Raw genomic sequence first — 9,949 nt, 5'->3', positions numbered from 1 at the left:
TCTTACATGAAAAAGGACGACCCTTAATTCGATCGAACATCTAAAGTTTGTTATCGCCGGAAATTAGATAATTACCAAAGATATATTTCTATATTGAATTAGACCTCAGACCTCGTCTACCAAAAACTATTGGCAAATAAAATCAATATTACAAGTATTTTGATAAAATCGTTATCGCCGAAAATATAAATACTTTTAATCGATTTTACCACAATTCTCCTGCGGCCTTGCCTAAAAGAAACTTTATTGATTTCAAACCCAAAATATGTATTTATTATAGCGTGAACCCCTATTAAGCTATGACTTTGTCCGTCTGTCCGTCCGCCTGACTGTCTGTCAGCAGAATAGCGGGAAAACTGGCCGATTTAATCGAGTTAGTTTTGCGCTATCATACGTATGACCCCAGTGGAATCTATCTACTTTGTGAGTCAATCTTACCCTACCCCCCAGCCTCGAGGTCGGGGGATGTGCTCAAATAATTTGTTTGTGGAATTACTTACATACTTTTTTCACCCTAATGCTACATTTGGTTAATACTTTTTATTCGATATATGTGTGTACAATCCAGACTATAGGTATTATTCATTGCAAAATAAACCCTTTAAGGCAGACATGAAAAACTTTAGTTTCGGCTTATGAAGAAGATATGTAAATGTAGCCAGGTGCTATTTGTAGCAGGTGCAGTGCCAGTGTCGGCATAACGCGTCGCAGCAACAGCCCCGGTGTCGTCGAAAACGGGTGAGTGGATGTCCCTCTCCAATATCCTGTTCAAACCCTCGATTCGCTTCGTTTCCTGTAGAAACAAATAGGTAACTTAACTTAATTAATTTGATTATTTTTACCTCATGTAAAATATTTACGATCTTGTGCTCTGTGTATTGGAGAATGTTTACGTAAATCTATTTATACATGTAGCTAGTGAAGATCTGATTTGCATATTTGAACTTCAGAGAGAGTTGATTTTATAAAATTGATTTTTCATTAAATACGCAACATACTTAAAATGCTGACTGGTCAATATTTTGGTCGAATATTTTCCACTTTTCACGTATTATTTCAACAACCTTGGAATATAAAGATTTTTGCATATATTTTTTTGCATATTTGTTTATCAGTAATGATCCGTCACCCAAATCTTGTCTGTTACATTATCATTCTTATCTTGTAAGGTATTCCAAAATTATTAAAATAATAATCCAAATATGTAAATGTATTTGTAAATTTATATTCACGAAAATCTTACCCAATGAAGATTCCTCCGCTGAAACAATTGTGGCGAAAAGTAACCCCACCAAAGCCATGATTGCCCAGTAATATCGAGACATTTAAGACCTGTTTATGTACTCTTTCTTTTGCAGTTATGTGTGTGTACGCGTCTCATGCAAAAGTGCCAGTTGACTATTTAGGTTCCATAACAGCTTGTCCTCCTCAGTTTTGCAATTAATGGAACAATAGGCATTGTCAATTACTTGTGAAATTTCTGCTCAACAATTTTTTAATCAGAATGAAGGTAATATCTACTACATAACTTATGACGTGGTGCACTTTTTATTTTGCCTTTTAAATATTTAAAAGCTCATAAGTCTAACAAAAATTTGTTGTATGTACATACATATGCTAGACATTTAAGAAACATACTTAAAATATTTAAATAACTTTGCACATTTAATAAAAATATTGCGAACAGTATGATCCTTTTTATCTGGAACCTGAATAAAATCTTATTATTCGGGTTGTTGATGAAATAATTATGCAGCAGACTATTTTGAACAGAACTAGGTACTTATAAATAATTAAGCCAATTTGTAACGGAAATTTAATTTAGCAACTTATTCGCACATTATAAAATCAGGATCAATAATTTTGTCAAATCCTAGGTATAGCTATTACATTACCGCAAGTATTTTTAAGTATTTTTATAGTTGGTTACACATGGTTTGATAATTTAAATTTAGGTAAATTACGAAGCCATATCATCCTTTTTTAATAATAAACATTTAAACAAAGTAATAACCTAAAGTTTATAATTGTTCATTTTTTAAGACAATATATGGATGCCCTATTTACTTATATTCTGAATTTGCATGATTTGCAACTTAATAAATCTGTGCGTATCCTGTATTTTGAATGGATTTCGATATAATGAATACCTGGAATAGAATAATGCATTTATAAAATAAGATGAGACTAGAAACCATCCAGACTGGTTTGTACAACCAATCTCCGTTTAATATTGGGAAGAATTTTATCAATATTTAGCTCCGTTAAGTTATACCCAAACTTATCCATTGTTTCCTCGTCACAAGGCGACTTTTCGAAATGTTCCGCCATTATTTTATTCATCTTCACAAAAAGCCATGCTATCAAATTATTAAAATCCTTAATAATTTGTTTAATAATTGTGTTCAAGGTTAAAAAACAGTCAGAAATGACACCCCATATAGCATACTGCATTAAATAAAAATTATGATAACTCTAAAAATTAGTTAATTACTTACCTTCAGAATTAATACTATCACCACTAACACTGTCACCATTACTATCAGCACCTCCACCATCACTGCTAATTAATTAGAGTGATTATTTGTCCAAATTAACGATAAATTCACGCTAAATAAATTTGATTAAAATTTACCCAAGTTTGATCACATTTTACCCAACTGTTGAGGCCGAAATGAGATGACACAACTGTTGTGTAAAAATTTCACTCAGGGGTTGAGTAATCCAATTGATCAAAAGTTGAGTAAAATTAACCCAACTAAATCGCGATACGAAAATATGGGTTGACAAGATTTTATACATTAGTTGAGTAAAATTTCACTTTTATTAAGTGAATTTTGCTGAATTATTTGGTAAATTCTGATCAATTATTGAGTAATTTTTTTCCAACAATTTGATAAATTGTGCACAATAAATGGTTGGAATTTAATAATTATTTCAGAGATGATGTTGTTTACCTTTAATAAAAAGTATTGTTTTTATTCATATAAGTCATATTTTAAAATTATTACATAATTATTTTGTACCAAGTTTAACAACTAGAACATGATTAGTACTTAATTTATAAGTCAGGTAGTTGCATATTAATAAACTTAATCTATAGTTATTTGAGATCCAAGTGAAAGAACTGCCGAGGGGGGTGAACGAATTTCTTTAGTTTGATAAATCGAGTGATCGAAGAAGCACCAGACTGGGTAACATTCATCAGGGAATTGAAGTTGAAGCACATGAAACATTTTGAAACAGATATCCACAGCATTAATTAGCGACGACGCTTTCACAAGTTTCCTCTCCACCATAACGTAGGAGTCATGTATTATAAGGGATCCCAATTCTCCGACACACAGAACAAAGGGTTGTTTTCGTCTTGACTCAATTGTCCTAAAATTTTCAATGTCATGTGTTACCTAAATAAACATAACACCGTTGAATTACCAATTATTATTACCTAACAAATCAATAAAATAAATTAGCTAACCGGTACAACTTGTATGAAAAATTCAGCTGACTCTCCCGATGTTATTTTCTTCCTCTTTTTGGATTTCTTTGAATAGGCTGAGCTAGCAGTCAAATATGGCAGTAACACAAGCGCCCCAACCGTCTTGTCATCTTCGTGTAAATAAGTCAATATTAAAAACATTTACAAATCTCAAATTCACAACTAAAATTAGATGATTAACTTTATATTTCTTAATTATTAATTTCTAACCTTTAGACCAATTCGACAAAGGTTTTTTTATGCCGATTTCGTCCAAGTTGGTTTTGATTTTCTCGGCGTAACTGCAGATTTGTACTGAAACTGCTGCCCACTTCAGAAGCATCTTATCACATTTGCCAGGAAATAAAGTCTTGAAGTCCAGCTCAATCTTTGCATAAAGTTTTTATCAAATTTAAATTTAGTCCGCTTAGAAAGTTGTGACGTTACCATTCCTGGAGTGTCGAGAAGCCTTGGCCATTGGTCCAACATTTCCGCTAAATTATTCGTGTTCCTGAATTGGGATGTTCTCAAGCAGTAGGTCTCAGACATGTATTTAGTGACCTGAGATATGGGGACGGTAGAGTTGAGAAGCCAAGACTTTTTCTCCTCTTCGTCTACAGTTGGATCTGATAAATTCACAAAATTAGTAATTTTTCCCGGAATTTTAAATAATTGTCATGCATAATATGCCTACCCAAAACTTGGCACGATTCCACATTAGGCGGTTGGACTCGACACTTCACTTCATTCTTTCGACGAATATATTTCAATCTGTCCTCAATCAAACCGGATGCTGGAATTCTTCTGTAAATAATTCCATCTGAGCCTTCTCTCTTGGAGTTTGATAACTTCGACTCACTGTAGAATAAATTCTGAAATTGAAGCAAAAAATCTGAATTCAGTGGAAAATATTTTAAATATTTTAAAGTGTTGACATTTTTCTTACAATTATATCCAATTTTTGAGAGTCTGGGAGCGAAGGAAACAATTGAACTGCAATGCATTGGGCCAAATTTTCTTTCACGTACTTAGGCGGGCTAAAATTAATCAAAAATTAGTACAACATATAAGGTAACGCATAGTTTTGTGAATGATAATTAAGTATTAATTACTAATATGAGTATTGCTTAACAAGATGATTCACGGTCCGTCGTTTTATCAGATTTTTAAGGGCAAAGTTGATCACATTTGTTTCAACGCAATCATCTAAAAGTTTCCTTCCTTTGGTTGTTCCTTTATCAGCGTCAGATGTAAGAATAATCCGCTTAACGTCCTGCTTGACAGAAATAATTTCATTAAAAAGGATAGATTATATCTTACAACTAAACTTACAAATAAGGGATCCGCGACGTTGCAATCTGGAGAAACCGGAATATTTTGTAATTCATCCACAAATATGTTTTCCTCTTGGCGAGGTGGCGTAGCGGTGGGCGGAGTTACCTAGAAGTCATTAATATTTTTAAACAGTTAGCACTTAACCAAACAAATAAAGTTATGTTAACAAATTTACGAACCACTAAGTACTGAACAATATTATCCTCCTGGCTTGACTGGTCACCGTCGGAAATCTGTTGCACGCTGGACGTCACAGATTTCGAATTGGTTCGCTATATAATTAATTATTGAGAGCATCACGATAAAGAAGGGAATTATTATTATAAGCTTATAACTAAATTAACTCAATAGGACAACAAATATTATCCACCGAATCACACTCATCGAACGACCTTACCACTACCAATGGATTTTGAAGGTCAAGTTGTAAGGGGTCAAGTATTTCAGCCTTGTCTTTTTTTCCTACTTTGAAAATGTATGAATATTGAAATTTTTCAACATATTGAATACGAGCAACGGCTAATTTTACACTCTCATCATGAACAAAACACAAAATCACCTGACAAAATTGCAGCCCCGACTCAGAACTTCCAATAAGAAAATAGTTTAGTGGAGAAATCTTTGTACCATTTATTTGAACAAAATCAAGGCAAAATATTTTATTACACTGAGCTGACGATATGGTGGAAAAATCTACATCATCTTTGATGTCCCTAATGTCAAATGTATTGCCGGGTCCAATACTAAGTTGAACTTTTGGCTCAATGTTAATGGAACCAAGTGAAAACGCCATATTTAGGGACATTCGCCTTGCGACACTTTTGGAAATATTCTTGAAGTTGCACGAGTTTTTACCAACCGTTTTAGCAAATCTGTGCTTGGCTTCGAATCTCATACACCAGTAATTTCTGAGTGGGCCTAACTGATTAATTGCGTTTGGATAATGCAATAAGTGATGAAATTTTGGAGTTAAATTATTCCCCGTTAAATCAATATACATCTGATGATGCTCTGCTATTAAGAACTGAAGAAGTAATAATTTTGATCGTGTTATGACTGGAGCCATCACGATGCGTATTATTCTCCGAAATTTAAGTATTAAGTTCCAATATTTATCGTCGGATGGAATTCGGTCACCAAAAACTGCAGGAAAGACGAGAAAGAAATTACTCATTTCTGACGCAGAAAAACAAGACTTTTTGTCGCCGTCAATAATATTTGAGCCTATTTCGGGAAATTTTGTTAAATGATGACCATTTCTCTTCAAGCAACATGACAATCTATGATTAATTTCAACTAGCGAAAAATAATTATTCTGTAAAATATGTTCGAGGACCAGCTTTAATTCAATTATACAAATTCCTTCAAATATGTCGTGCATAATATCGGGGGCAAAGTTAGAAGTAACGTGAAATCCAGCAATCTGATTAATTATGGATAGTTCTTTTATGCCAGTGAGACTAACGTTTTGAACCTCAACATCTTCAGAGTATCCCAATCTATTTCGAATCAACTCTTTTCGCTCCTCCACATCAACGTAGCTCTGTGATTTGGTTGCTTTGCAAAAACGGCAACGGAAATTGGCGTTGAAACTTTCAGAAAATCCAAGGATTGCATGAAGCGCTAGATTATCACCACAAACTTGAAGTAATTGGACATTGCTAAAGGGTGAGTTTTCAAATTCCTCGGATTTAGGCATACTTTTGTTTAATTTATTAAGCTCATTTACAATTGGTGCAAGAATGGAATTCATCCCATATGATTTTATATATTTGGATTTAACAATTAATAGTGGGAATATTGCGGAAAGCTGTGACTTTAAATGAGGAGCAAAATTCGAAATTATGAAGTAAAACATTCCTAATTTGTGGATTTTAGCTTTTGCACCCAATGGATTGCAGATTTCAATATCGTCATAGTAAATTTGGATAAAAAGAGGATTTCCTGTAAAACTACTGACAAATTCCCCTGACTGATAATCCCGTATAATATTTTTATCCTGATTCAGACGTCCTCCGGCATCAGTGACCTCTCTATATTTTTTAAGGGCTACGGGAAGAATATCAGATATCCGGAAGTAGTACATATTGTCAAATTTCTCACGCATCGCTCCTACTGAATTGTCGAATTTGAAATGCGAACCAAGTCGTAGTTCCTGTGCTTCTATAAATATTTTTGTTTTCTCTAAATATTTTTCAATTTGATATTGAGATGAAGTTTGTTTCGGAAATGGTTCCTTTAAAGAGTTTAATTTGATAATAATTTCATCGTGGGAAAGATTTGGTTGTAGGAAAGTCTTAGCAATATCAACAATGCTATTAACCAAAGAATTTGCAGCACAAAGAATTTCCCCAGATTTTACTAGGGGAATTGATCCAGACATTTGAAGTGACCTCATAAATGACAATTTATAATCATTTGTCACTTCATTAATTATTTTGGCAGAATAATCATGACTAAAAAAACTTTCTTGAGACAAAATATTCTCATCATTAAGGTTATTTGTTATTTTTGGAAAACTAAATTGTGAAAGTAATTTTGGGCATATTTTGGCTTGCACGTGTTTTCTAAGATTGTTAATATTTGTGAAGGTCATTAAACACAAGGGACAATCTATTCTGGCTGAAGGCCCTGTTATCTCGTGAAAATCCCTGATATGATTCCAAAAAGATTTGAAAGAATTTAAGGAACGATGACACAAGCTACATATATACACATTTTCTTCCTTAACTACACTAACCTTCCTAATTGCACCAATTATTTTTAGTCTGTTTCCTATTGACGGGACCAGCGTGGCAAACAGATGTTCCTCAAGTGAACCAGCAGGGCAGTCGGGAATTTGACGAAGAAGTTCGTCGTCAAAATCATTATCTAAAATTGGAAAAATAAATAATTATAATAATGACCAAGCATTGCACGATTTTTTAATAGTTCGGATGACATAAATAGTACAACACCTATATTTTTCACCAAATATATAATCTTACCTTTAAAAGTTTCCAATAATACTTCCAGTCCAACTGTCTGGAGAATTGATTCCAAAAATTTCGTCATTTCTAGAAATTTTTAACTAATTTGCAGGAACAAAAATCTCCACCTAACTAGAGCGGCGAGGTGGCAAGAAGAACTGAAGAATTTTTGTGCTCGCGGGAAGCGTCATCCAAGACCACACAACTGGTTTGTTAATTTTGATACAAGTGTTGAGTAAAATTTCCTCAACTTATGTATAAAATTTATTCTTTATTGTAGCGAGTTTTTCAACTTTTACGTTGGTTTATTTGTTGCAATTATTTGTAAAAAAAACTAACCAATAATTGAGTAAAAATTAGTCATACATGTAGAAAACCGATTTTTCACAAGTAATGACTACAAAATTTACAACGTTGGGTAAAGATCAATTTATACAACTCCGTTGATTAGTTTTTAGTCTTAGGTTGGAATAATTTGTACCAATGTTGTAGAAAAATTAACCAATTCCACTTTACTCAACCGGTTGTACACAACTTTATTTAGCGTGTTGTATGTACAACAGGTTCACTGTTAAATATATGCTGTTGCTGTGTTGGGAGAACAAGGTGTGGCAATGTATGCTGCATATTTCACTCACAATGCGATGGTGTGACGTGGTTATCGCCGATATCCACCGTACTAATTTTAAATTGTTCACGCTCAAAAATAAGTGGACCCGTATTTTTTCATTTTGCTGAATGGGGATGTTTATGCCCGTGGAGGAATTTTCAAAAAAAATTTCAGCCAAAATTCGGATTTTTAAAAACGCTGTAAATTTTCGAATTTTAGCCCGATTTAAAAAATTAAACCCAATTTGTGTTCAGAATTACATCCCTGAAAATATAAAAATTCAATTTCAAAAATTTTCAAAAATTCATTTTTTCGTGCGAGAGCGAATTTGGTTTTCGTGAAAATTAAGTGGGATTGTTCATAATTCCACCTCGTTATTCTTTTGTATCTATATTGTATATACTTAATTCGCTGGAAATGTCTGTTAGCAAAAGAAGTGAAACTTTGTCCACTTTCACTTCCGTTGCAGACAAACATTTCCAGCTTATAATATAGATTATTGTGAGTTTCCCTTGTTAGAGCTACATATATTTATACATATGTATTCATTATTAACGCAGTGCGTAAAAAAAGAAGAAGACGTCGTGGCTTGGGTGCCAAAACTTATCCTGAAATTTCTGAATTCGAGAAACGCCTCAATTATCAAAATTATCCGTCAGTCCTTGAAGCGAACGACATTGTAGAATACTTGGGAATCGCATCTACCAAAAATAAAGACATTTGACTTTTTATTATTATTTCAATATCCATGTAAAAATCAGTTCATCCTAATAAAACGAATCTTGCTTGCCTATTCAGACCCAAAATTACCATAAAAAATTTACCGATATCTAACATTATAAAAATCATGTACGTAGATATTTAGATATTTACAATAATTACATAATTTCAATCAGATAAATGTACCAGAAAAGCTTATCTCACTCATGTTATATTTATTAGAGCCGTTATTTTAGTATGTATAAATTCACTATAAAGAAAATATATAATAAATCAAAATGAATTATCACCGTACGGTAATGTTTTTTTTATAAATAAGTGACTCAATTTGGCCTGGCAATATAATTCGGTAAAGAAGTTGACACCTCGCAAAACACAGTCTTCACAAACTCTTCACAAATCTTCACAAATTCTTTAAATTTATTGAGAGTGTAAATAAAAGAGTAGCAATAATGAAAACCGGAATCTCGAGGACCACAAAAAAATTTGATTTTGTTAAGATTTGCATAGTTGATAGAGGTGATTTTTGTGAGTGCAGAGGTACCAATACTTTGGTTCAACTCCGCCCCTTTTTCCAGGGGGAGGGGCCCAAAGTCGTAAAAATTGGAAACGGGGCAGCTGATTTCTCCATGATGGATAAAGATATCGAAATGCTACTTGCGCTAAAAGATTCGCAATTTTTTTATCTACAACCCGAATCGAGCATTTATGGAAATTCGAAAAACGAAATTTCGAAAAATAACCTAGAAAAATTGTTGATGAAAATTTGAAGGCTCACAACACCCCATAAATGGGGTATCGTTGGAAAGGTCTCGGCGAGTGGATTAAGAATATATA

General features: G+C 33.2%; 1 protein-coding gene across 2 annotated transcripts; it reads right to left on the bottom strand.

The window, feature by feature from the left end:
* Window positions 1-2,958: 2,958 nt before the first annotated feature.
* LOC110855140 lies at window positions 2,959-9,147 on the bottom strand. 2 transcript variants are annotated; one of them, XM_022103561.2, is made up of 11 exons: window positions 7,801-9,139; window positions 7,554-7,684; window positions 4,993-5,085; window positions 4,811-4,918; window positions 4,591-4,751; window positions 4,425-4,515; window positions 4,173-4,350; window positions 3,926-4,104; window positions 3,710-3,866; window positions 3,479-3,609; window positions 2,959-3,407 (listed from the first exon to the last, which is right to left on the bottom strand). In XM_022103561.2, the coding sequence occupies exons 1-11, from the start codon at window positions 7,865-7,867 to the stop codon at window positions 3,093-3,095; spliced, it is 1,611 nt and encodes a 536-aa protein (XP_021959253.1). In that variant the 5' UTR covers window positions 7,868-9,139; the 3' UTR covers window positions 2,959-3,092. The 2 variants fall into 2 exon arrangements, 1 of the variants encoding a protein (XP_021959253.1); XR_004835868.1 differs by lacking the exons at window positions 2,959-3,407; window positions 3,479-3,609; window positions 3,710-3,866; ... (2 more) ...; window positions 4,425-4,515; window positions 4,591-4,751 and having other exon boundaries at window positions 4,864-4,918; window positions 4,993-7,684; window positions 7,801-9,147.
* Window positions 9,148-9,949: the final 802 nt, after the last annotated feature.

This window comes from Folsomia candida, unplaced genomic scaffold (genome assembly GCF_002217175.1).
Source record: "Folsomia candida strain VU population unplaced genomic scaffold, ASM221717v1 Fcan01_Sc011, whole genome shotgun sequence".
Lineage (NCBI taxonomy): Eukaryota > Metazoa > Arthropoda > Collembola > Entomobryomorpha > Isotomidae > Folsomia > Folsomia candida.
The sequence above is the reverse complement of the archived record's forward strand: the minus strand, read 5'-3'. Positions and strand labels throughout refer to the sequence as shown.

Coding starts and splice junctions, on each gene's coding strand:
- LOC110855140 (XM_022103561.2), bottom strand. CDS start 7,867: ATGACGAAATTTTTGGAATCAATTCTCCAGACAGTTGGACTGGAAGTA. Junction 7,685..7,800: donor ATTATTGGAAACTTTTAAAG/GTAAGATTATAT, acceptor TTCCAATTTTAG/ATAATGATTTTGACGACGAA. Junction 4,105..4,172: donor GGAATCGTGCCAAGTTTTGG/GTAGGCATATTA, acceptor TGAATTTATCAG/ATCCAACTGTAGACGAAGAG.